This window comes from Pleuronectes platessa, chromosome 11 (assembly GCF_947347685.1).
Source record: "Pleuronectes platessa chromosome 11, fPlePla1.1, whole genome shotgun sequence".
NCBI lineage: Eukaryota > Metazoa > Chordata > Actinopteri > Pleuronectiformes > Pleuronectidae > Pleuronectes > Pleuronectes platessa.
This window is the reverse complement of record NC_070636.1, coordinates 22,496,827-22,524,361: the sequence shown is the minus strand read 5'-3', so window position 1 is coordinate 22,524,361 and position 27,535 is coordinate 22,496,827. Positions and strand designations below refer to the sequence as shown.

The following is a 27,535-nucleotide window of genomic DNA, read 5'->3' as shown; positions in this document are numbered from 1 at the left end:
TGCCCTGCATAGCCACAAAACAACCAACAGGTGGAGCAAGTATTGTATTTTACTCCTTATGTGGCAAATATAAACTAAATAGCTAAAATGTATAAACTTTTAAGTTATTAGGTTAAATACAACATTGTTATTTTATATGAGGGACATACTTTTTTTTATCTCATGGCTCTGATTACTTGCACCTCTAATGAAGAGAGATTAACTTATATAGTGTTGGCTCATTTCACCTAAAAAACTTACTGTCTCTGCTCTAATCGCTTTGCCGTTACAAATTTTAAAAGATTTACAATAGTAGTGTTGCACAAAGAGGTTGGGTATGGAATTAGTTCATTTTAGAAACAGAAACGGAAATAACAAATAAGGGTATAAATAGTGAATATGTCCATGTGAAATATCTATCTCTTCTTTTAAGTCCAAATTGGATTTTTTAATTAGTTGTCAAAAATAATATTTCCGGTTCTCTCCATCTTCCAGATGGTTAAGCCACGTTTACCATAAAGACAGATAACAGCTTTGAAATCCTCAGCTAAATCTTTAATTTATAGTGTTGACAAGGAAGGTAAAGAGAGAGAGAACTAGATCAGAGGAATTCGTTTCTTTACAATTAACTGTGTTCTCCAGCACATTCCACCGCTGAACACAGAACAAAGTGCTCAGGGGGAGAAATGCTGGAAAATAAGATTCAGTGGCTGCTGCTGAATCAAAGGGGAAATGCATAACAGATGAGAAGGGCTTGCTCCCTCCCCTCTCTTTGTCGGTCACATCCCTGCAGAGCAGATATCCAACACACAACCCAAAGAAAAAGAAGTGTTGGAATGCCTTCAAGTGCTGTCGGAAACATGACAATTACATATTCAGTGCACATGCCAGAACAAAGGGGTATGAATGTTAACATATCATTGTTGATTTATCAGTATCAATAAGTGGGCCTGCAAAAAAGCATTACATTACATCTTACTGATATTAATCATTATTACAGCTGAAACGCTCAGTCAGTGGACACGAGGAAAAAATTAGCAGTAACTATTGTCAATTATTTGATTGATGAGTAGCAACTACTGTCCATGAAAAAAGAAAAAGAGGCAGTTGAAAAAGAGTCCATGAGTCCAAGATGCATTTTCTTAAAGCAAAATGTGATGGTCAACAGAAAATATCTTAGCCCAACACTCATCTTTGTCGATGACCTGCCAAAAACGTTAAAAAAAGAGGATAATGAAAATCTCACCCTAGATCCCCTTATTCAGAACTTGTAATATATGTTATAAAATAACTCCAGCCTAAATAAACAATTACAAACACAGGCTTAATATTAACTTTGGCTCATAGTTGGTTAACATAAAACAGTAAACACTTGATGGCTACATGTCCATTCTTGTAAGCAAGCAGCAGCACCCAAGTATGCATGTCATCACCTTTGTGCGAGCAAGGGTGAAACCTCAAACCAAAACACAGGGTCGGCGACTTGCCAAGCTGGGATAGGCAGCTGCTGGTTGATCAGCTGAATAAATTGCAGTTACCAAACTTGTCATGGTCTTGATGTCTGGGTTAGCCAAGCAAGGGGTGTTGCTTCGAGCTGGCTGTACCCTGGGAATACCGGGTTGAGGAAGCCCAGGAAGGAAATCTAGCAAGGGATCCTGACCCGGTAGCTGACTGCTGGAGGAGCAGGTGGAAGGAGCCCTCTGGATGTGGGATGTAGAGACAAGTCGGGGCCTAATCCTCCCCGGCTGGCTCGCCTGGGTGAAGGTGTCTGATGTTTAAACCTGAAACACCTATGATGCCTGGTTCATCTCTGAAAATGCATTCTGGTTGTACCTCGAAGTGTATCATGGAATTTATGCCACTCCAAAGCCAGATTAACCTTCTGTCAATTAACTTCCCCTAAAGCTTCCTCAAAAAAACTTTTCGTTGCAGCCCTCATTCGGATTGATTGATTTATCAAGTAATTCATTTTTAAGTTAATACAATTTGAAGAATATCTTTGTCTTAGTAAGTGCACATTTTGTCGGATTTCAGATTACATTCTATTTGACCTTTCTAGAATAAACTTGGTTTAAAAAAGGGTCAACAAAATAGACTATAGTCGCCAAAAATAAAAAATAAAAAGACAACTATTGTCAGATGTGACCTTAACATATTCTAGAGCTGCTCCAATAACAGATTATAACCGGGAGTCCAAGCGAGTGGTGTAAATTCCGAGCGGCGCTTGAACTCGTCAGCAGTAGTTGACTGGAGGGAATGGATCTGCGACGCTGGTGTTGTTTTCTCTCACACACACACTCTCTCTCACACACACGCACACACACACTCACTGAGACACACACACGCGAAGTGTCAGCTCTGCCGTGACGACGTGAGCTGATCCGGACCTTCAGCCCGGGAAACCACCGCAGATGGAGCCGGACCACCTCGCCACCGCCACAGCTCACCTAAGGGGAAACAAACAAGCAAACAAAACACGTACACAAACAAACAGCCGTGTACCGTCGCCGGCGCGCGGGGATGCTTCGCGCGGGAGAAACGCGCGCGCGCTTAATGATAAGTGTTTTAGTCGATAATTAAGTCGTAATTACGTAAGTAGCGTTCAAGGTTGGCGTGTCTGCGGCGCTGCGCTAAATTTAGCAGAGCGAGCCGGAGGAGGACGCGGTCGTGTTTTCGTCCACGCTGAGGGAGTTTCTACATTTTTCATCAGCGCACCTTGGATCTCAGTCGTCACCACAAAGCAAGTGTGGAGCCGAGGACGACGTCAACGCAATTCCAGACAGGTAAGCTACGCTCCATGCAGCTAGCACACGCGAGCCCGCTTCACTAAAAGTACGATAGAGGACAAGTTAGCCCATTGACTCGAGTTACCGTGCATGGCTTCCAGTGTATGTGTCTTTGTTTCCCCGGTGCCACGGTGAGCTCACAGCCCATCTGGAGTCTGAGTACACTCTGCACATCCCCTGTTGCCACCCACACTGACACTAACACGACTTTCACTCAGCTGAAGCTCAGAGGAAACCAGGATTCACTCCGGTTTGAATGTTATTTTTTGCCACAGTAGTTCTCTTTAAGTCACGTGAACTATGACAGTAAAAAACTTGAGCACGTTCACACAGTCAGAGCTGGCTGACATCCAATACGTTCGGTGTAATTAAGCTGATTTGGCTCACTTGTCTGGTGGAGTGGCTCATGCACATGATGTCCTATGAACTGTTGGATGAAACTGTATCAGGCTGACTGCCTCAGACACTGGAGGATTAAAGAGGACCCCAGGAGTCAATACATCACAAGTGTGACAAGACAAGAGACCCTGGTCGGAGCACATTATGCAGGCTGACATAAGCGGCCACCCTCCTGGCATCCACCCAGCCTCACTTCATTAGTCTGCGGGGACTGCGAAATCCTGAAGTGGTGGTTGGCTGTATCACTGCTGCCTCCTGAACGTGAGCAGCTGAAGTCTGAGCTTCATGTTGTAATTCTCTCTCCTTCATGACATTCCTGTGCTTCCTTGGACTTAGTGTCACAATCATCGCCTCCACTCATAGTGGACGATTAACACTGTTGGCCCCAGACGGGATTAAAAAACGAGTCCGACGTGTCTTGTCAATAAATAGAAATGCACACTCTTCTTATAATCTTCTTTAAATGCTGGTTTGGTGGAAGAAAGGCTTGTAGTGCAGTTGGTATTTAAAAGGGTTGGATGCGCCTCACCTCTGCTCACTGGCAACAACATCCGGAGTCACGTGCCAGGAATTCATACCTTTGCTATTTATTTCCCTCTGAGGGGAGAAGTGTGTTATGTGGAATATATTGAGGCATGCAACAGGGGAGCGCATCCAGCTCGGATTGAACTCACAGACCAGAGAGGAGGGGCTGTAACAAGAGGAAGCTCTCTGGCTTTTGCAGCACGGTGGACGGGTTCCTGGCATCTGGCTCGGGCGAGTCGTCCGATGCCAGATTCCCTCTCTTTCCCAGCCTGCCAAAGCCCCTCCATCCCATCGCCCTTATCAAAAGCCCTCGCTGCGACTCCCCCACTTCCAGTTCTGTCGCGGCGCTATCAATCATATCTTGCTCTCAGCAGACTCCTCTGCTCATTAAGGATGTGAACCTGTAGGTAGCCTGCAGCCCCCCTAGACATTCATCTCTCTCAGCGGGGCGCGGAGCCTCACATCTGGAACAGCATTTCAAAACGCGGCTCTCAGCAGCAGACACGTAGTGTACACTGATGGATTCAATACGTTTTTAAAGGCTGCCTGTTTAGGAGACGCAGTGCCAGGCATAAAATTAGCAGCACATGAAGTGTGTTACTCATAGACATGCACACCTCGAATGGTTTGTTAGTTGCCAATAAGGCAGAATAAAGCAGGTGCAGAGGATGTTTGGAAGTGCGGAGGATAATGCATATTGCAGTACAGTCAGTGGTGATGATAGCTGGCTGGCTTCACATCTCATTCCCTTTGTCCCTCTCTCTCTCTCTCTTGCTGCTCTGTTCTATGTAAAAGGTTTCAGCCAAGACAAGTTGAGCTGCTTTCGTGTGTGTGAGTGAGTGTGTGTGAGAGAGAGAGAGGGGACTGCAGGGTGTAGCCCCAGACTTCTTTCTTCCCCCAAGGCACTGCTTCCCGACCATGAATAAGCCTTTGTGCTCCAGAAATACTCACAACTAAGGTGGACAACTCGAGAGGGAAGGAGCGCACACATTTGTTTATGCACAAGTGTAAAAATAGAGGAAGGTGTGAAATTACCTTTATTTATAGCAAAGGCCTTATGACTTCACCTGCCCCGAAAAAAATGTGTTTACACCTGAAGATCCATCCTGCAAAATAATATATGTATTTTCTATGGCCTTTCCTCAGTACGTTCTTAAATGTGTCTGTAATGCACTGAGATCTGCACAGGAATGTGAATTCATCTAATGCGAGTGTAATGCAATTTGAACAACCTCAGTTCCCTGTTCAAAAAGCATCACAATATAAAAATAACTCTTTAAATAAAGCTTTAAAATGCGAAAAGAGATTATTTAGGGATACTGTAATATAACAATGTTTTTTTTAATAAGCACATGTTGATGCCCATGTCAGTTTTTAATGTGCTGCATCCACCTCTGGAAGCTCGGCACTAGCATACCGACACAGTGCCGACCTGTTAACCCTCACAGCTACAACAAGCCATCCCCAGATAGACCATAATGCAGCTCCTTGCAGTCACCCTGTCACAACACATGTGTCACCACTCAGCAAACTCTGAAACCCTGAGGGCCCTGAACCCAGCTTAGTCACGCCACCACGGCCAAGACGGCCCCACCACCATTTGCACACTGCGCTGATGCCTTCTGACAGGCTGCAAGCTGGCACAAATACAATCTGAGATGCAACCAAATAAAAACAGAGAAAACATCAATATAACACAGCAGGAGAGTGGAATGTCAGAGGAAGCTGCTGCTTGGCAGACTGTTCCTTTTGTCCAACAGCAGAGTCCTTAAGTCAAACAAAAAAACAGACACAAATGATTCTGAAAAATGATTTGCAAACATGCGTTGATGTCATCTGCAAAGGTTTGCATAGATGTCTACCAACATAATTAATAGTGACATCGATGTGTGCACAAGGAGGTAAGTGTGGCTCTCTCTCAACGAATGAAGAACTGTTGGGAGCCAGGTTGTTTAACAGCAATCTGAATGAGGCTTACTTAAGGCACATGAAAAATTGAGGTTTTTCCATCTTCATTAAGAGCGTGGTCGTTCAGTTTGAGAGCAGGACATGTCCAGTTCTTGTTCAGATGTTGTACTGCTTTCACTCAAAACCCTGAATTGCCCCTGGTAGAAAACAGTGTTGCCCATAGATCCACTATATGAATGGCAATAGCCTGTGCTGTTAAGTGCTTTGAGTGGTCAGCAAGACTAGAGCTATATAAATACAGACCATTTGCGCTCCGGCTTCAGCTCCGCTCCTCGCCCTCATGCTGCCTTTATGCGCCTGAAACGTCTGCTCTCAGATTTGTTCTGTTCTGCGCATTTTGGGCAACAAATCTGTCAAAATTCCCCAACCAATAGAATGCCAGGTGTGGTGATGGTGAATCAACTTGCCTGGCCTTTGTGGTGGTTACTTTTGTTGGTGGTACAGTTCCCATAAATACAGGGGGAAAATAAACAGGTGGCATATATTTTATTTGTATCATTGCAAGCAACAGTGTTCCGACAAGGAAGAAAATACTATATTGAGTTCCTAGATTTTGCTGCTCCATGTTGACCAGGGATCTGCTGGACTCCTGCTCCATGAAGGTGTAATTTATTTCCCTCAAGCACACCAATGGTCATACCTGAAGCTAATACACACACAACGATCTACAGTTGACATTCTATGGGTTGGGTAATTTTCATGAAATTGTTGCATGAAGTAATCCAAATTAGGACGATAGATTAGTAAACCACAAACGCATTAATAAACCGGTAAACAAATTTTTATTCATAAAATATACTGTGTAAGGATCTAATGTCACACAAGTATATTAAAGAGAAGACCTTGGAGGTTTTCAGTGCCCTTACAAAGCTTTTTGTCATTTATTTATTTACTTTTTGGAGCCAGCCTCTGCAAAGCATCTTCAGATTTTCAGGATAACTTGCCCAGCGTATTTATTCTCAGTATTTCCATATGACGGTGGTCCACTCCACCAGCAGGGGGCTAATAGCTCGCTATGCGTGTCTCAATTTGGATTCATGGTGTACAGTGCAGCGCCTGGTTGTTGCTACTCTGAAAGAGAACTTGATGTCATGAAAGCTAATTATCTATTCTCTATCTGTTCTGTCTTGCTGTGTGCCGCACTGTCTGATGCCAGCACTTTCACACTTTCCACCCCCATGCCAACCGCCATATTGATGGAGTGAAGCTTCTCCATATTGAGAAGGAGTGGGCTGTATCTTGGCTTAGAGCTTTTAGCTGCATTATGGTGATCAACATCTCCTTCAGTGGATTAGTCGTTAGTCCACTTTCTGCCTTGTTTTTACCTTGAGGTGGATAGTTGCTAAATCCAATTATTAAGAGGAAGACAGAAAGTAGATGTATACAGATTTTAGAGCAATAAAAAAATTCATAACATTATGGCTTGTCACACACACAGACATTTATTTGAATATTAATCAAATTACAGCAAACAGTCTTAGCTTTGTTTATTACATTGCCATTAACTCTGTAAAACTAAAAACCTTCCACTCACTGCTTCTCGGGTACTTTGGTGTGATTTTCCACTCAGGATGCCATTGCTTGCAGATGTCCTCTATTTTTGTAGCCAAACAAATTAATTATGGTGGCTTACTTTACTGATAGGTCAAGAGGAAATTTGAAAATTTGGTTCTTAAGTTGTGACATCTGTGAAATCTGTCTCTGGGTCCAAGCTCTGCTATGTTAAAGAGGCTACATTGCTGTGTCCCTTGCAGTAATTGTAGATCTCAGGTGGTGGAATAGATTAAATACAATTTGTAACAAATGGTGTCTTTTGGTGGTGCTAGATGACATGAACATGAACCCTTCCTAACCATATGTTTAATATCACCTGGTGCTCTGTACCTTCAAAACAAAAGTGTAAACTACCAAAAAACAATGACTATTGATCTATATAAGAAAGAAAAGAGGATTAACAAGGCTAAGCATCAGTGGGACCAGTTGACGCCAGGTACTTCAACATGTTACACATTTCAGTGGTCCTTTCCCTGTCAAAACACTTCAACAGTCACTTTCTGAGTATGTGGGCATAAGCAGCAGGCATCAAACAAAAGTACAGGGAAGACGGTGAAAGTACTCAAGTTTTCCCTCTTCCTTTCAAGATTCAAAGTGTCCGTCGTGACATCACAGAGCTCTGAGGAAGCTCGCTGTTGGATCTCCTGTCAACGTAAACCACAGGCAGCTCTTTCAAGGCAACGCCCACTTGCAGTATTTTCTCACTGTGTAGATGTATTACTCAGATTTGGTCCACCACACAACTGTCATTGCTATACAGGGATACACACTGACATACAAAAGAGCTGCTCAGACAAAGACCTTGTCAACAGTAACATGTGAAAGGATTTTTTTCACTTTGTACAAATGCACAAGGTTATTGTTGAAGCCTTTACCAGTGCTGTATACATATGGAATACATTTTAGTTGACTTTCTTGCTTCCTCAAACTTGCCATTTGATTCAGATCAAACTACAATACTGTCAAGATGAAATTTTATAGTGTTTTTCTTTGAGGAAATTTACTTGAGGTTTGGATATTTCTAACAAGATATGTTTGTGTTCTTTAATGTCAGTATCGTTTTACATTTCCCTCATTCTTTTTGGAGCTCTGGGAAGAAAAATAGTGTTTTTTGTCTATCTTTGAGCCTCTCATCTGATTGGCCAACCGTTCTCTGGGTGAAGTACAGCCAAGTCAACCACAGAAAGCAGACTTTAGATTATATCTGGTGACATTTTATTTGTCTTGTAGCTTGTCAGGTCAGTGAAGGAATAGCGGCTTGATTTTTGTGTTAATAGTTTAAATAACAAAGGTTTGATGGTGACCATATTCTTGTGACATTGCAACGTTGTGGAAGTTCTGTCTCGGTACTACACAGTTTCTGGGCCTATTTTCTGAATTTTCTTAAATGCCACAACAGTTATCATAAATACTAGGTGCACAAAAGTCACATACCTTGGTTTTGAGGTCAAGGTTCGGTCAAGTAGAAACAGGGGAAAGAAAATGAACAAATTTTATTTATTTATTTTTATTAAACACTGGTTAATTGAATGGAGTATGGCTGTTTCTTTCTAAAAGGCACAAATATATTTTTTTAGAAGTAAATAGTCTCTCAAATAAATATGGTTTATTGTTTGTTTGTTGGGTTTTATTAACTTGTCAACATTGTTTGCAGAAAGGGTGACCATGCTGGCATTAACAATGTTTCCCTCTGTGGAGAACACTCTTACATTAGGGACTGAGGTTTATAAAGGGCTGGTATGAATTGCTGACTGCAATGCGGATGAGAGGGATCTTTGTAACGGGGCTCAATTACTTTCAACGTATGTTTGAACCCTGCGTTTTCAACAACAGAGAACGGTCGCATACCTGCTGTAATACAAACACCTATGGTGGTTGATACTGCTTTGACACAGTCTGAATTATTTGCTGCTTATCTGCCATGGGGTGTTCGATTTGCACTGAACTAGTTTTCTCCGTGTCCCACTGTTAGTGGCACATCACTCTGGAGGTACCGGTTCAAACGAGTCGTTGCACAATGTCGGCATACAGCTTTTGTACGATCCACTTGGTCAGTCGTCATTATATTTCCCACACAGCAGACTCAAATGATGAGGGAGACTGTTTAAACTGGTTTTTCTGCGGCCGCCATGAACACTATTCTACAACACATCCGGTCCTTTGCTAAAGTTGTCCCTCGGAATTTGAGACCCATATTGACCCACATATGTTCCACATTTTGAGTCACTGTATTCGTTTTGTACACGTGTGTACCAAACTGAAAGGCCTGTACCAAACATTTTTGGTAAAGATACATGTACCGATACACACCTAATAAATACATAGTCAGTGTGTGTATACATTGTTCGTCTTTATTTGATTCAGGATTTTGATGAATTTGAGTGTCAATCGTTGATGCTTATGGTAAATGGCAGAATTAAATCTCACCAACACGCTCACACACCCATACAATTCCCTGTTCTACCATTTATCTTTCTGATTCTGTGCAGTTGTTCCTTTGTGACACAGAGCATGCTGCTTGTGTGTGCTGCAGAGACCCTTTCGGTCGGACTGGAATTTATTTTGATTAGAAAACCACAGACATGAACTACTTTCAGCGCTCTCTGTTTCCCTAAGGCTCGGAAACACTTACTAAACACCTGGCCAAAAGAACAGGGAGTAAACACTTTACACAGACACACACACACATGCAGAGTGATACAGCAAACACTGACATACACATGCTGGATCAATTAGAAATACTGAGGCCGCAGAGAAAAATACTTCGAGAGAGCACATAGTTTATTAGAGGCGTTTCATACTCCCCCTGAATCGCTGTAAGAAAGTTAATCTTCTCCCATGTATGGCTTGTATATCAGTTTTTCTTTGACTGTTTTTTATTAAATGCGCAGTTGAAGTAGATCGAACTTGCAAATACTAAATAAATAAATAAGTCAGTAGGTACCCTCAAAATATGAAAAAATTCACTCTGTGGACTTTTTCACTCAACAAGAAATATGTTATCGAAACGTCTTGTTTCAGACTTCGTCCCCCATATGAGTCGATCGGGATCACACTCGTCACTCCACCCCGACCAGCCGGTACCAGTCCAGCCTCGGAACCCACCACCCCGCTCCCCGTTAACTCCACCACCACCCCTCCGCACTGATCGTGACATCAAGCAGACTTGTTCCTGAGGTAGCAGCTTGTTAGCTACCACAGGCTAACCACAACAAGTTATACTCCGTATTGAAACTCCATTACGCTACTCCTAAGTTAGCAGACTGTCCTGCTAAAACTTAAACAAACATGAGGACGGTGTAACCTACCCTTTCAGAAACATCCTGTTGTAACCGACTGTAAATATGTGACTGGTCTTCTATAGCTGCAAACATAACAACAGGACTTTCAGCTGTGTCTACCAGAGTGAATGCGCCAGAATGAGACCGGTGATAGGCCTGGTTGCGTGTCACTCAAAGTGTGAGTGAAATCTGTTGCTTGTGAGAGCAACCCTAATACCTGTGCACTCTGCCACAGCCATCACAAGTCAGATATAAATATCAAATGAACATGTCACCCTTTTCAATTTACTTATAACTCGTAGACCTGTGCGATCTATTTTATGAGATTGCGAAGGTAAGTAAAAATGTGTAGAGAGTAGACAGTATTTATGCAGTTTCGGATAGTTGTGTGCTTTTGTAATGCCTTTTGCACCACTTCCACCAGAGATCTATTTTCAACAATAGAGGTCATGCCTGCAGACCGGTTTTGTCTTGAAGAAGATTGTAGTATGTAAAGTAAAATGGATCTTTGTTTAAATGCATATGTTGCATATTTATATATATACATCCCATCAATACTAGAATTGAATGCAAATACTAGAATTGAATGCAAACCCCTATTTCTGAATTTCCCACGGGATTAATAAAGTATCCATCTATCTATCATCTAATTACAACAGAAAAAAACAGCACCTGTAGTATATGTGAAAAGCCAGAATCAGACATGGGTAGTGTGGTCCAGGAACACCTTGGTTGACTGTCATGGCCTTAGCTGACTTCCCCTCCAACATATTTGAGGACAGTACAAGCTGTAAATGCTGCTGAGTGTGTGTGCGCCTGTCTATCTTAGCGCTGGAGGGAGTGAGTCAATCACAGCAGCAGAAATCATCCCTGCGGGCGATCTGTCTCCACTCATGACAAGGCTCCTAAGGCACTTATCTTTCCCTCCCTGACTTATTCCATTCCTCCCTCGGCTCCCCCCCTCTAGCCCTCTTCCCATTCTCCTCCTATTCTCTTCCACTCTGTATCCCTCCCATGGTTTGTCTTGTGCCCTGGCACTGCAATTAACTTCTCGTCATCAAAGGGTGTAATGAAAACGAAGGCGAGATAGAGAGTCAGTCAGAGGTGGGGAAGCTGTGAGAGAGGGAAGATAAGAGGGATGAAGCCAGAGGAGCTGTGACTGAACAGAGGTGAAGCAGTGCCTCGCATACACTCTAAGGCACACTCACATACACTTGTACATACTCACAGGTTCCTTTTCCCCCCTCAAAATACACACTCTTTTTAACACAATCAAACGCACATCTACACACACACAGCTCACACTCACTCTCACTCGGTCTCACATTCCTGCGAGTCGCAGACAGAAATAGAAAAAGAGAGGGATGATATCCCCCAGGAGATTTTTTTCTCTCCTCATTCCTTGTTTTTATTTCTCAACCCTCTTCTCCCTTCCTCTTTCACAGACCCACACACAAACTTGTTCAGTCTCCCCTCCTCCTCCTTTTCTGTGAAGAACAAGAAATATTGGTGTACATGTAGAGAGGCTGCTCCGTCGATATTCTCATTGTTTTGCTTTTTTCTTCACCACCCTGGTTCAGAGAGCTGTCAACTGTGACCGCTGTTGAAAGGATGTCAGCAAGTGAGACAGAGGGGTTGAGAGAGAGAGATTGAGACTTGGGGATGAAAGAGACGGTAAAAGAGGGAGGGGGAGTAGTGGAGATGGAGGTCCCTGCGGAGGGCAGAGGGAGTGATGGCATGCTTCTTTCTTTGTGCCCGAGCAAACGCAGCAACAACAGCAGTGAGGGGAGGTGATGGAGAGGAAAATAGCGGAGGGTAAAAAGTAGCTCATGGGGGAAATGAGAAAAGCCAAAGTTGCTAATTAACCATGGCACTCGCGCTCAATAACAGTGACATAATTGGCCCTAGTTGGTGGTCGTTGGTGGGGGAGCCCTCAGCAGTGGAATCTAGCACAACACAACACGCTATAAAATGTGAATAATCTGTGATGCAACATAGTGGATTATGACCAAAACTAGAGTAGTTGAGTTACAGGCTCCATCAGACAGTGAGAAGAAACACAAACCTCTTTAATGAGTCCTTTGATCTAAACAGAGTGACCAGTTTTGTCTTTTCACCTGCCGTAGGTCGACACATAGTGTTCCACTTGTCAGTATTGCAGTGGTGACAACTGGCTTCGAACATAGAAACTGTCCTTTCACTCTAATAAGTTGGTAAATCACAGGGTATCATTTTACACTCATCTTTTTCATGAGTGAGAACAAGATGGAGTTGACAAAACAGACAGATTAATGATGCAGAAATACTACTTGGCTGTTTGAGTTGACTGTGGATCTTAAGTCTAATAAATCCTTTAAAATATTAAATGTAAAGCCATAATCTATTGCTCCTCATTGCTGGTAGATACGTTTGGTAGGATCAGCCCAGTCCAGGGTGATGTGTCTGTGGTTTCTGTTAAAAGCAAGCAGTTGAGAAGCAGCACATGGAAATAAAACTATTCATCCAGGCAAAGCAGAGAGCTTATTGAAGCGGACATTTCAATCAGCCACCCAACGGGGGTAAGGTTGAAATGGTGCCGCCCCAGTTTGGTCTGTCAAGATGGGTTGTGGGACATGATGTCTATTGTTGCGGGCAGGTTGAGGAGGGGCAGAAGACGCTTCGAGGAGGTGGTCCAGACGCTTGTGCTTCAAACAGCTGGCTTTGCATTCTGCATGAAGGGGAGGAAACAACAACGCACCAAATGATAGCCATTCCACTGTGATCAAAGGACGATAAAGTTTCTCACTGTGGATTTAGAGAGTCACAGACAGACTTTGGCTCTTAGGACCCTCTGCGTCTTCACAGTAGGGCTCTGTCTTCAGATTGAAAAAAGATCTGTTGGCGGACGAGAACGTCTCCCCGCCAAATCCTGTATCAGCCTCATGTTTTTATCTGCATCACTTTTATTTGAAACATAACGTGATATAGCTTCAAATATGTTTATTATTTAAAAAACGGACAAAAATTTAAATGAACTCAAAACAAGGATTGTGTCTGTTGGATTCCGTTTTTCAAGATGTTTGCTTTGTGCACTGGCACAGCACACATCCCCTCTGCTTCCCAGATTACCATGCTGTTGACCCAGCTTCCCAGGGCATTTCCATGTGTGGGATCCGTTTCAGTGAACAAATTGGTGTCAAACATCTCCCTAACTCTCCTACCTCCTAATCAATAGGGAATTCGTGGTGTGGGTGGGTGTCATCTCTCCATCTGTGTCTCACTTGTCACATATCACAGAGTTGCCAGCCATCTGCCAATTTTTCCTGCTCTCCATTATTGCTGTTCAGATTCGTCACGCAGCTTGCACAGAAGCTGGTTACTCCTCCACGAAACAACAACGTATTTGCCAGAATCAAAGATGAGCATCTTGTTAATGTTTACCACATCATTAATACAAATTTCAACTAAATGCTTGTGAGGTTGATAGGAAATACCATGTTAATGGGGTGCAATATTTTACATTATATTTCATTTAGCTGACGAACTGGTACAGAATATACTCAAGATAAATGTGTTTATTTTGAAGAATGCAATAAAATGAAAGTAACCTTAGTTTATTATTCTGTTTGCACATCTGTGGAAATGCCCTGTTCTACTGATCAATATGTCTATGATAAGAAAGGGACCTGATCATGATGTGAGTGCTTTGTTGCTTTCCAGACCGAAGTCGGGGAGAGAGATGACCCTCGTTTTGTCCATGAATCCTTTCCTGGACCCAGAGGGAGACCCACCTCTCTCTGCATATCAGCCCAAATGGGAATCGGAGCGCTGCAGTAAGACCTGCCTGTCAAACCCGGCCCCACCATGCAACTCGGACGAGCAATTTACTCAAGGTACACAAAACAAAAACAGATTTTCACTCTATCATTTATTTAGGCTGATCAGATACTGTTCCACAGAAAAAGCTCAGACTGTTGTTGCATAGTTGTTCAAAGAATGGGACTTCAGATAATTCATGGATTCTACACCTTAAATGTATCGTGCTGTGACCTATAGTAACTTTGAAGCATTCTTATAAGTGTACATTTTGAAAACAGACAGTAATGTTTGGTTCCATGTCCAAGCTGTGGTAACATTGTTCCACATTGTAGTGACTTATGGTCGTGTTTTCTCTCTGCAGAGCCCCCTTGTAGGCGAGTTCCTGGTCATGTGTCAGTGTCAAGGATTGCATACTTCAAGAGGAAGTTTGTTGATGATGATGATGAGCCATCCTTCAGTTTCAGGACATACTGCCAGACTGTAAGTAGCTATACAGCTATCATTTCAGAGCACACCACTTATCCTAATAAGGCATAATAACAGGTGTCCCATGCTGAGGACAGTGACTGTATAGTTAGTCCTTATGGAAGTCCAGGCAGTTCATTTACAAGCTGTTTATTTAAGAGACAATTTTGATGCGTATAAATATTTGAAGGTACTGTTGTCTACCCCAAACCTCAATCAGAACAGATTTATATAAATGTCCTTTGGTAAAACAGAAGACTGATGTTATAATTTAAGTGTAATACTTATGCTTGCTTGCAGTTGTCTTTTTTATGTTGGCCTTTGCTTGATTTGTAGATTTGCATTTGTATCTTATTTTGAAAGGTGAAGAACTCTTACTCTCACCCTTTCCTAACTGAAGTTGATTAAAATTGGCTGGGAAATGTGTACTTATCGAACTTTGCTTAAAGTAATTGATCAGGTTACATAGATCTAATTGGATACTATCCTTTAGGTGGCACCAGTCTTGGAGGAGCGTGCCCACGTGCTGCGTCTCTCCTTGGAGAAGATGAGATTCATTGACGACCCTGAGGCCTTCCTCCGACGCTCCGTTCTCGTTAACAACCTCCTTCGCCGCCTGCGAGCTGAGATTCTGCTCCAGAGCACTGACTGGTGCTTCCCCCCAAACCCAGCATTCGCCACTGGCCCTTGCGTCCTTCCACCCGGCAGTAACCCAGCTCACCAGGCAATCCATGGCGCAGTACCCCGGATTTGCCTAGCACCCCAAGCCGGACCACCCTTCCGTAAACGCTTACGAATGGTCCGCGGAGGACAGGGTAATCTTCGCCCTGACTGTGCCCAGACATGCTGCTGCATTTACGCTGCGGCCGCCACTGCAGGACACTACCTCCACCTCCCATTCTCCATGTATGATGCTGCACTCTCTACCTGCCCGTCCACATCACACTCCTCATTTTTTCAGCTAGCTAGCCATAGTAAGTTAGGGCTGACAGTTGCTGTGGAAGAGCGTGATGATGAGGATGAAGATGTTGAGGAGGAGGAGGAAAATGAAGAGGAAGAAGAAGAAGAAGAAGAAGACGAAGAAGACGAAAGAGAAGAGGAGGAGGAGGAAGAGGAAGATGAAGAAGAAGAAGAAGATGATGAAAGAAGACCAGGGCCATCCGTTGATGTTGTAAAAGACAAATCAAGTCAGAAAAGGACCAGGACTTTGCTTGGTCATGCACACACAAGGACAGAGGAAGACACCTGCATGACAGGTAGAGTGGAAGATGAGGAGGAGGGAGAGCAGGAGGAGGAAGAGGACGAGCAAGAGGGGGAGGGGGAGGAAGAGGAGCAGGTCATGCGACCATGTCAGTGGGTCTCAGAAAGAGAGCTCCACAAGGTTAGCTTCTGGCACCGCAGGGCTCACAGACAATGACTGGACTTTCTGAGATTCAACTCACATTCTACATCAGAGATGTAATCATGACGACAGCTTTCATTAGTTGAAGATTACGCAGATGAAGGTGCAAGTTACCTACCTTATTAAAATGCCAAGTCAACTTCATTTTAAAGGTCTCATATACACAGAAAAGCTCAATACAACTCTATTGCTAGTGTTATGGTTAGATGAAAAATGTATAGAAATAAATATTTGGCCTATTTTAGCACTGGAAACATCTCTCTAGCAAGTATAAATGCTAAGGTCACATAGGTGGGATCTGAAATCCAAAAGGTGAAGTGAAGCTTGCTATTGCACTGTCTACAAGACCATTTTCAAGCCCCACAGCACAACACTTAAGTCTCAAATGGGGCTTTATATTGGTGCAACGGTCTCATTTCAGGACCCTAAACAAGCCTATCAAAAGAAGGGATATGGATAGTGTGTGCTTCTGTATGTGTGTGTTTGCAAGATATGATGTAGCATTTTTAAACTTGAGTTTAAGCTATTTTTTTCATTATGAAACACGGGTTACACCTGAGTGTGTGTGCCTGTTGATTTTGATGCTGTCTCAGGCAATGGCAAGTGACTGTGCTTCAGCGCGGGCACAATGTGTGTTCTTCAAATTATTTTACGAGACAACAATCATAAACATTGTTTGGAAATGTTAAACCACAATTTCAAGTGCCTTAGTGTTTTTATAGATACATGTGTATTGTGTTAATGTAATTGTTCTTGTTACTAAGTAGCTTTCTTGCATTCCAAATGTGTTTGACTAAAACCAGGCATGTAGTTAAATGCAGGGATTCTTTCAAATGTTGTTCAAAGGTTAAAGTTTTGAATCTGACAAAATGTCCACACCCTCTGTTTGTTTTAAATACAAAATGCATGTTTTCTAGCACTGCCTGTATTGACAATGCACAAATGTAAAGCCAACCTTCAAGGCCAGTTGCAAAAGCCTTGAAAAGATACTTCTATTCAAAACCTCATTCACGTTTTTTTTTTAAAGCAGAAAAGGCTTGTTATGGTTTGGTTGAGGAGCATTTCTTAAAACAATTTGAATCTAAAACCATCAGACGGGAGCTGATTTCAACAATTTAAACGTGCTAAATGTAAGTTTTCTCTTGCTGGCAGAGGGTGGTCGTCTTCGAAGAGCCTCAGCCATTCTTACTATTGGAAGAGATTATAATCCGACCCAAGAGCAGCGCTGCTTCTTGAGGGCAGACTGAATGCTACAGTAGCTTGCTATTGGAAATTGACAAGTCCAGCTAAATTGTAAGCATACTAACTTTGGTAGAAGTAAAGAAGTGATAGAAAAATAAGCAAAACAAGAGTTGGCTCTCTTCCAATGGAGGCAGCTTTTTGTTAGTAAAAGAACAAAGTTTGATGCTGACCTCCCAAATAGTTATTCTACATTATAGAAGTAAACTGCTGTTAATGCTAATGTTGGCTCTGTAGCGGTAGCAAAGACTTACATATAGCTCCTTTAAATTGCAACATATAATTAGATACTGTAAATAAAATTTAACCAATGTCGGTTTGGCTTTTTCCTCCCAATCATTTGTTTAAGAATTTCAGACAAACAAATATTTCATTATCAAGCCATAAACACTCTACTTTCGATAAAAGCCAATAGCTTGCCAATGCCAATTCAATAGCTAGTGGCTAGAGATCTGCCTAACAAACTGTTTAAAGTTTTTCAAAAATAGCCACATTCAGCAACAAGTCATAGTACAACATTTTGGGAAATATGCTTAATACCTTTCTTGCCGAGAGGTAGATTACCCCTTTTCTATATATACATGCCCCATTATGAAGACAATGTCAGGAGACGATTTACATAGTTTAGCATGAAGACTTAGTTTAGCTTATCTTAAAGACTAGAACAATTTAATAATAGGCCAGGTAACACTCCTTTGTTCTGCAGATTCAGTAAAAAACATATAACATGGTAACTAGGATTTTTTAGAGGTTTCTTTAAGGGGATTTTGTTTCCCTAAAACAGAGCAGGCTGGCTGTTCCATCATGTTAACAGTTTTGATGCTAAGCTAATGCTGTGGTGCCCCGCTCCAGCTTCATATTTACAGAACAGACATGCAACCGATATTGATCTTATCACCTGGCAAGTGAGCAAATAAACATATTTCCCGAAATGCTGAACTTGATTAAAAGAATAAGCAATCACATGTCTGCGTTAGTGAGACGTTCTGTCATGATAGCATGATCAGTGGTTTCTTGTTTGATGGCGTCCCTCTTCTAAAGATTAGGGTCCTCACTCTGATGACGAACCAAAGTAGTGAAAAATGGAGAAATATATCAGTCAGAAGTGATATTTCTATTTATTCATTTTTACTTTTTTACCTTCTTTTTTGTGATGTACCTTAAGACAAAAGTAATGTGGATAGTCTCTGTTGATTTACAAGGTGGATCCTTTTTTTTTTTTTTTTCTGAAGTTTAATACTGACTGCATCAGTGACACTACAACAGGACGAGTAGGAGTACCAGCCTATTTCATTTTAATTCTCTAAAACATATGATTATCTGTGTTTCATATTATATTTTTGATTTTTTGATAAAAGGATTTGACAAAGCAATATCTGTTTCTGAGACAAGAATGTGTAAAACTGCATTGTCTGTTATTAAAAACAACAAAAGAGCAAGTTCTGCTCGGATAATTTTATGTGATGTTCTGTGACAAGTGTAAAGATCAGTAAAAGAAATGTTGAAAACATATTGCTTCCTCTTTTATTCCCTCTCATTACAGCCATGCTGATCCTTGCAGCTTTCAAACACAATTCAGTGTGAGTGCGTGCACGCTCATGTGCGTGTGTGGATTCCTCTTTATTGTCTTGCCTCCCATCCTGTCTGCTGTTCAGTGGAGTGTGGCGCTGCAGCTTATTGCACTCGCCAAATGTCTCTCAGGTGTCACTTTGCTGCTCGACTCTTGTTAATCTTCCTGACATTACGCTCAGAGCAGTCACCTCCACACTCCTCCCTGCACCCGCTGTCATATCTATTGTCCCCGCAATATTCACTTATGTTGGAACATAAAACAGACCCCTTCGCCTGCATCACACAACCTAGAGATAAGCCAGAGACAATTTGGAAATATTCGTTTCCATATCCTATCCTTGAGCATAATGCAGTCGGTGCTTACACAGCACTGTCATCCAGTGGCATTACTGGGCTTGCTACGCCATTCTGGCACACACACACTGTAAAAAGCGAGAGTGTGTGTGGTTAGGATGTAAGAGTGAAGTGGGGAGGTTAAATCAAGGGTCTGGCCATCCTGACAGCACTGTTGCGAGGTGAGGATGGAAGATCATCTTTTCACGACACCTCTTCCGCAGGGGTGTATCCTGCCGCTCATCCTGCGCCCATCTTTCTCTGCCTCTACTTCAGATCCCTCAGTATCACTGTCTCGCATTCACTTCTCTTACAATGACTGGATAACAACCTTTTAATAGATACACTAGTAAGCAACACATACTATATAAAAAAGTTCCTAAAATATACATTGTTTTAACGTAAATTAGTTCAAAGTAATCTATATCTGATTACTACTTGAACTGTTCTCGTATGTACACCAGGGGTAACTGACCTTTTTTCACCAGCTGAACAGCCCTGTCAGACCACCTGTCCTGTTCCAAACATGCTCTGTAATACTAAAGTTAAATCGGATGCTATTCAACATTATTGATCACGTTACATTGTAGTTACATAATTATACGATGCATTACACTGTCAGATGCTTATTTTTCAACAATTTAGCCACAATTTCAGTTTTTTTCACCATCCATTAAATACTTTCATTTATCATATAGCTTTTTTCAACCTTCTATTCATCATCTATTATCTAATACTGTCTGTCGGTAATCAATTTTCCATTTTGAGATACCATTCTTAAACATTTATACAATACTTTTAGCTATTCACCCTCATCCGTTACTTTCAGCTTATCATTTATGCTTTTTCTACGTTAAGTTAACTGTTAGGTTAGGGGTACATTTTTTGACTATAGAGGTATAAGAACCTTTCTGCTGACTTACACACACTCAATTGCAATACCAAATGTTCAGGTGTACATACAACTGACCTTCTTTCTGATTTCTTTCTCTAAAAACAATCACAACATCCTCAGATTCTTCAATCTCTTACCATTCAGTGCACATACAGCTTTACATACTGAAACGTTACAGAACAACATTAAAATCAAATTTTTAACCAAATGATAGGGGTATTGAATATACTGTGTGTGCATTTGTATGCAAGTCTATAGATATGAGAGCCCATTTTGGTTCCATACCATCATTGTGAGGACATTCTGACATGAGGACATTTTTACTGGTCCTCACAAATTCAATGGACGGTTAGAGGAGTAAATCTTGTTTTTAGGGTTAGGGTTAGAATGAGGTTAGGGTTAGGGTCCAGGTATTTAGTTGTGATAGAGTAAAGGGCTATGGAATGCATTATGTCAATTTGTGTCCTCACAACTATAGAGAGATGTGCATGTGTGTGTGACTACTGTGTGCATGTCTGCATACAGAAAACAATGTTCTTTCTGTGTCTGTCTCTGTCCCTCTGTACATAAGGCAAAGATGGGTACTTGCCAACACACACACACACACACACACACACACCCACGCCTGTGCGCACACACACACATACATTGCCGGGCGACTGCTGAGGAGAGGGGAGCTGTCATTTGTCAACAAGGAACTTTGGCAGCTCACCGTTGCCATGGGAACTGTCTGTTGCCGAGGACTGGTTTTGCATCACAAGGTCCTCAAATTGGCTCCAAAGCCTCAGAGGTCCCACCCCTCCTCCACCCAACTCACCTCCATCTCTCACTGCTTCAGACATATTGTAAGAATAACCCACCCCTTGATAGATAGATAGATAGATAGACAGACAGACAGACGGATAGATAGATAGATAGGACTGCATATACTAATTCATTTCGTTATTTGTTAATCTACAGGTAATTGATATGAATAAAATGTCTCAAAATAACAAAATAAAAAACCTAAACGACTATTGTTCAATTTAATGTTTTAGCTCATAAATTGATCGTCTAAGTGAAATCTAAGGTTGACTTGGCCATAATGTAAAGCGCGGTGTCTGATTCTTATTCAATGCAGGTAGAAATGCATTCAGTGGCCAATAATGATCCAATCAAATGAGAAATGATTTGAATTGTCTTGCTGCATAATAATGATATCTTTCATTATGATAACAGTAGAATCTGTGACTTTTGCCTCCCTATTCACGTTTACTTGGGGTAGTGTCTTTGAGTTCCTCATTCTTAGAACATGTAAAAATATTGCAGATTTGTCATCCACAGTGATATTAAATAACAAGCAATGACTACAGCAATGATTTACTCTCTGCAAGCACTTACACATTAATATGCCTGGATTTTCATCCATGTCACTAAGACACAGGCCCAAAACGTTCATCTTCATAGGATCAATTTGATTGAGCTGACGTAACAACCACAGTTCTGTGTCTGTTGTTGATGTTTATTTTCCCTAGTATAATGAGCTTGTATTTTCTATGCAGGAAGAAGTTGTTGGTATCTGATAAACATTTGCAATGTGGAGGATGTCCTCAATCCGTGAAAACACACTCCCTTAACCCCATCTGTGAATTTTTCACGCTACCAAGACCAAGTTGCCCAGGACTTGTGACTGGAGATTACAGAGATGCACTGCATTGGCTTTCACAAATGAATTTGTAGATTAATGGTGTCAGTGACGCAAACAAGTTATCTAACAATAGAGTTGCCCCAAAGAAAAAACTAAGCATAAAGAACAAGAGTGTTCAAAAGAGAAAAGACCCCATTATAATTAAGTATTATTGTCAACATTGAACAGGTCTAACTAAAAGACATGTCTCACTCTCAACCATGCAGCAGCTAGTTGTCCTTCCTCTGCTTGTTGCCTCTCTTGCTCCTTTGCTCTTCAGTTAGTTGCAGTTCTTCGTCCGAATACTCCGGCTCAAACAAGTTGGGAAGACCCTCAAAACCAAATGCCTCACTGACATTGTCCACAGCAGGAAAATATCTGAATATCAACCCCTGAGCCCTTGGTAAACTCGTAGCTTATTACCAGACATACAACACTGACAGTTTGATTCCTGGGAATAGACTGCCTGACAGTCAATGTGGAGCTGATCACTTGGGGAATGGGCTACCAGAGGAACATCAGTTTCTGACAGACTGTTGCAGGATGGCACCGGTAGGTTTGTTTCCGTGAGGAGCATCTGCACAGAGGACGCCACAAGCTAAATCCACAGATAAGCATTCCAGCTTCTGGGTGGATAAAATCCAACATCTTGTGTCAACCAGGGTTCAGGACTCAGTCAATGTTAGCAAGACGCAGAGTGAGAACTACAGGATCCAAGTGGGAGGTTTGAGTGTTAGTTGTAGTATGAGTAAGAGCAGGCAGAGAAAGGCCACACCCTGTCTGAAGAATGATATCTTTGGCAACAATTTTCAACTTTCTCAGCAAGGCCTTGAATCACTCTCCTTGTTTCGGCTTGCAGCAACAGTCCTGAGAGAAAGAACGAGGTTATGTTTTGGAGGAGGAGAGCGAATGGCCTGAGAGCATCCACAACATCTTCTCCTTTAACCTTGTTCTATATCTGTCCCATGATTTTTTTTTTCCTCCACACCAACCTCACAACCCCTGGGATCAGATGATAAGCTACACATCTCTCCACCCCTGGCCCACTGTCCTATATCCTCAAGTCATGTCCTTCCATGCTCTGCACTATGGTGTCTTTGAGCTGACTGAATAATATATTCGGAATCAGGGAAGACAGGATGAAGTAAAACAAATCTGGGGGGGGGGGAATCCAGTGATAGGGTCAGACCTGGCAACCCCTCAGTGTGAGGCTCTTAGCTTTGATCTTACCGTCTAAATCTTCAACCGCTTGTATCAGACTTTTTCACTTCTGACTCTAACAGTGTCAACTCCTTTCTTTTTCTCTTTTTCCATCTGGGCTGCATTTATCACACAAGGCCAGCCAGGTCGTCTGTGTCTGATTAAAAACCGCTCTCCTCGTCTCTTTGCTCGCTGTTTCCGACACAAAGCTCAGTTTGAGTCGGAATGCAGTGAATGTGTGTCTTGAAGCGCATGTGTGTGGTGCAACCGAGCCGACAGACGCTGCAGACAGAAGGGCCTCAGTAGGGCATTGTATCAACATGCAACAGTGAAGTTATTTTACACAACATTTGAGAGCGATACACGTACCGTCCAGCATTAGCCTTAAACATCCCCTTTGACCCCATCACTGCCATATGAACCATGACCTAAACACCTGTAAACTCCAGATCATTCACAATACTTGTTGAATTAGGTTTTGTCACATAAATTACGTTTGTCTTTTGCATGAACTGTCTAAATCGAAATCAAATCTCACTGCAATCAAATCCGCAGATAAAACCTTTTAGATTTTTTAGGCAATCTTTGAACAGCAAGGGTGGTAACACTCTTCCCACAGGAGAAATAACTCAACTCGCAAAGCAGTTAAGTAGAGCCTGACTCAAAGACAACATATGCTTTTTCAGTTTTTTCCAGTTTTTTTATTTATTCGTCCCCCCAACAAAACCAGGTAAAGCAAGAGCAGGGGTCGACTTTTGCGTTACACCGGAAGCATTTGACCAATCACAACAGAGTGGGCCAGCTGAGCAATCAAAGCAAAAGGGGCTTTATCGGGATGGGGGGGTTAAAGAGAGTGTTTTAGACAGAGGCTGAAAGAGGAGCTGCAGCAATGAACAGTATGAGGAAAGTGATGTGTTTTCTGAACATTACAGCATGTAAACCTTTTCAAGTTTTTTAACTCAAATTAAAAAGAAGAACTTGAATATGAGCAGATCTTTTGTTCATCAAACCCCTGATAGACCTATTTATGCTGCATTATTATCAAGCAGCATGTTGCTTGATATGTCCATATGTCCCCTTAGAGAGTTATAGTTTGACACTTTCTGGACAAAATAAAAAATTTGAAAATCTGTACAATAAATATTAAGCTGAAGCCGGGCAGAAACAAAAAAGTATTTAAACAATGACGTAGAAACTCGCCGCCGCTTGCTGATTGGATCTTTTGGTCATGACGTGCATGACCCCCTTACGGAAGAAAATAACCGGCACTATCCTCGGCTACAAGTGCAAAACGTAACATGGATCATTTTACAATGATACAACTGCTTACATGGGTATGACACAAGCTATTCGAGCCCTTGTCCGGCATTACATACATTCTTTCCTGTTTACAGCGGCATACGCATGCCCAGAGTACGTGAGTAGTCACCTGATATGCTTTTTTCCCGCCGTGCTACTGTGGACTTGGATTAAAACTCATGTGGAGCCACAGCGTCCCAGTATGTCTACAAAGAAGGCATTTCAGATGTATAGTCTACCTTGCACATATTGGATGGAATGTATAAACTAGGATTTTAATCAATAAAAGGTTTCTGTAAATTGTACATGTGTGCTGCAAAGACGCAAGTGTTAAACATTCAGTACTGCATCTTAATTTAGAGCACCGAAATGGCTGCTCTGCTAACATGCTGCTAATGCTATGTCTCCAGTGTAGAAACTATTTACATGCAAATCCCAAAATGCCTTATGTACTGTTTTGTTTTGTAGTTTGTAAGCTATGTGAATGAAATCTAACTTTCCTGGAGACGGTGATCCACAGAAGGATCAGAGTTTCTGTGTTGACCCGGCGTTAGGCAGTAAATCCCAAATCCGAGCTTTTCAAACAGCAATGAGACCAACCCTCAAGCATCTTAAAGCTCAGCTTGTTTGTCAGTTTTATTTATAACAAAAATGTCCGTGAAGATGTTTTTCACACACGATTTAAACATTTCACACCGGTTCACCCGAGTCACCACAGACTGTATCCAGGTAAGAGTAAATAAAGACCCAGTTGGATCTGTGAGTCTGCCAGCATTCATCATATTAAAGCCATGACTCAGATCGCCCTCTGAGTCATTTCTGCTGCTCAGCCTCAAATAACCTAAAACTCCAGACTCTAATTGGAACGAAACCTAAATTCGTATTAGCTGGTCTCTTGTTTTTGTGGTTGAGTTGAAAATCATGGTTCTCACTGTAACCATCTAAAGTCCGGACCAACATGATACGATCACTTTCTCTTTATTCAACAAAGCTCTCATTATATTGCATCTTCCTCCAGTTTGTAATTTTCTTTAATCTAATATCAATTCAAACTCAGATTTTGCATTAATATATGTGCCATTTTATCACTCCCACTAACAAACAGTGTCTGAGAAAAATACCTCTTACATATTAATGTAGCACTTAAAAGCATTTACAATCGATGTAAGCTGAAGAAAAGATTAATCACAGCTTTAATGTGATTTTCCAGTGGCTTTAGGAAATGCATCAACAAACTGTTGTACAGTAAAGGGGAGCTTTGTTGATAGTCCTCTGCAAATTCAGCACTAATGCACTCAAATCAAAAACAAATTCCAGCCATTCTGGGAACACAAATCATCTTTTTAATTTCCAATGTCAGGGGAACTTCTCATCTTGGTGAGTGGGGTCAACTCCCACAGCAGAAACAAACACAAATTGGCCCATTTAATGGCAAAAGACGGCACCACAATGCTAAATTTATGGCTGGTGGTAGTTGAAATAACATCCAAAATACCACTACAAAACGTTCATCTGTTAGCAAAACAGTTTGATAATCACACACTTAGATGAGAACATTCACTATATGAAAGTCCACTTAAACGCAGGAGTAGAGGATGTTTACAGACTTTAGTACTTCAGTAACTAACTACTGCGGACCAATTCTGTTTCATGGCCCAATAAGGGAAAAACTATGCACCATTATTTGACCCACACTTAATTTAATGTATTACTTTAGAATTACATAACATGTTGATTTTGTTCAGTGTTTTAGGCACACATGGGACCTGGCTCTGTAGACGCCAGATGAAATGTCTTAACTCCGATTGGATGGAGTGCAACAAATTTGATGCAGACATTCATGGCTCTTTAATGGATGAATCCTGATACCTTTGGTGGTCCCATGACTTTTTCTCTGGTGCGGTCAACAATTCTTATAGTCCAGTTATCGCAGTGACTCCTTGGCCTTTCCTTTAGCCACTATCACCTCTTCATTTCCACAAACAAGCATAATGTGCTATTTTAAGCTAAAACATCAGCCCCAACCGAAACTCAAACAAAATTCTCATTGTGGCGTCATGTGCTCAGAGGTAAAAATCCCCAATAACACAAACTACAAGTGCTCATTCACACTGAAATTACCTAATGCCATGCTAGGTACCTCCTTGGCAATACTAATCAGCTGGATTTCATGGCTGACAGCTGTAATATCCTCAAAATGAGGAAACTATTCATCAAGTCAGTCCAACATTTGATCATGTGGTCAGTTACAGTTACTCATGTATGTAAACCATAGTGGTTTCATAACCTTTAAAACTACACAACTACACCGTGCAAGTGTATATGTAATGACGAATTCTCTTTATAGATATTGAATTCTACTTATAAAATACCAATATGAAATGTAAGAGCATGACTTGTCTTTACTTCATGGAGAGTTCAGCACTTGACTCTGAAGTGTTTAATGGCTCAGAGTGTGGCCTGTACCTAAATCCTTCCTTAACATTTAAAACCTGTGGAAACCTTGAACCTCTGCAGACGTACAGCTGCCAGAAGGAATAACTGTGTGTGTGTGTGTGTGTGTGTGTGTGTGAGTGTGAGTGTGTGTGTGTTGTACTGTACTGCAGGAGAGCTCACCATGTGGCTGTAGTTATGTAGAATGAATACTGTTTGACTGGTGTGTAGAAATGGATACCCCCCCCCCCACACACACACACACTAAATACTCCCCCTTCCCCGCTCCATTTGGGACCCACAAAGCCTCTGAACAACAGACACAGTGTACTCTGGACTGTCAATGAATTTAGCGAGAGCTCGCCCTCAGTGTGTGGGTGTGCCCTGTGCACACAAGAGTTACACCTTCCACGTGCATGCTTGTGTGCTAAAATGACGTGTGTGTTAATTTCTGCATGCCTGCCGGCGTGTTTGGTTGTGTGTGCATATGCATGTGTGTGTGCACAGACTGTGCAATTTCTTAGAGAACTGAAGACACATTCTTTGAGCGGTGGGCGGCCCAGAGGAAGCACAGGGGCTTTCAGATGGTATGACGAGGTCGCTGTTTAACTTGGAGAGGCTGACTGTTATTCCTGTCTAACCTGTGGCGAGCTTGCAACACTCTCTGAAATGGACCTGGAGGACCCCTGGGAGGAAAACCAAGTGTAGGGCATGAATGGGAAGCTGGGCGGAGAGATGGAC

General features: G+C 41.9%; 1 protein-coding gene across 1 annotated transcript; it reads left to right on the top strand.

Annotated features, from left to right (window-relative positions):
* The first annotated feature begins 2,238 nt into the window (after nt 1-2,238).
* On the top strand, nt 2,239-18,906 carry sertad4 (SERTA domain containing 4). The gene is made up of 4 exons (XM_053435271.1): nt 2,239-2,762; nt 14,192-14,364; nt 14,652-14,770; nt 15,249-18,906. Exons 2-4 carry the CDS (start codon nt 14,211-14,213, stop codon nt 16,170-16,172), a joined length of 1,197 nt encoding a protein of 398 aa, XP_053291246.1. The 5' UTR covers nt 2,239-2,762; nt 14,192-14,210; the 3' UTR covers nt 16,173-18,906.
* The last annotated feature ends 8,629 nt before the right edge of the window (nt 18,907-27,535 follow it).

Bases quoted from the DNA above. Each gene is read 5' to 3' on its own strand.
- sertad4 (XM_053435271.1), top strand. From the start codon at position 14,211: ATGACCCTCGTTTTGTCCATGAATCCTTTCCTGGACCCAGAGGGAGAC. The intron at 14,365-14,651 runs GTACACAAAACA...TTCTCTCTGCAG, and splicing joins GGACGAGCAATTTACTCAAG to AGCCCCCTTGTAGGCGAGTT. The intron at 14,771-15,248 runs GTAAGTAGCTAT...ACTATCCTTTAG, and splicing joins TCAGGACATACTGCCAGACT to GTGGCACCAGTCTTGGAGGA.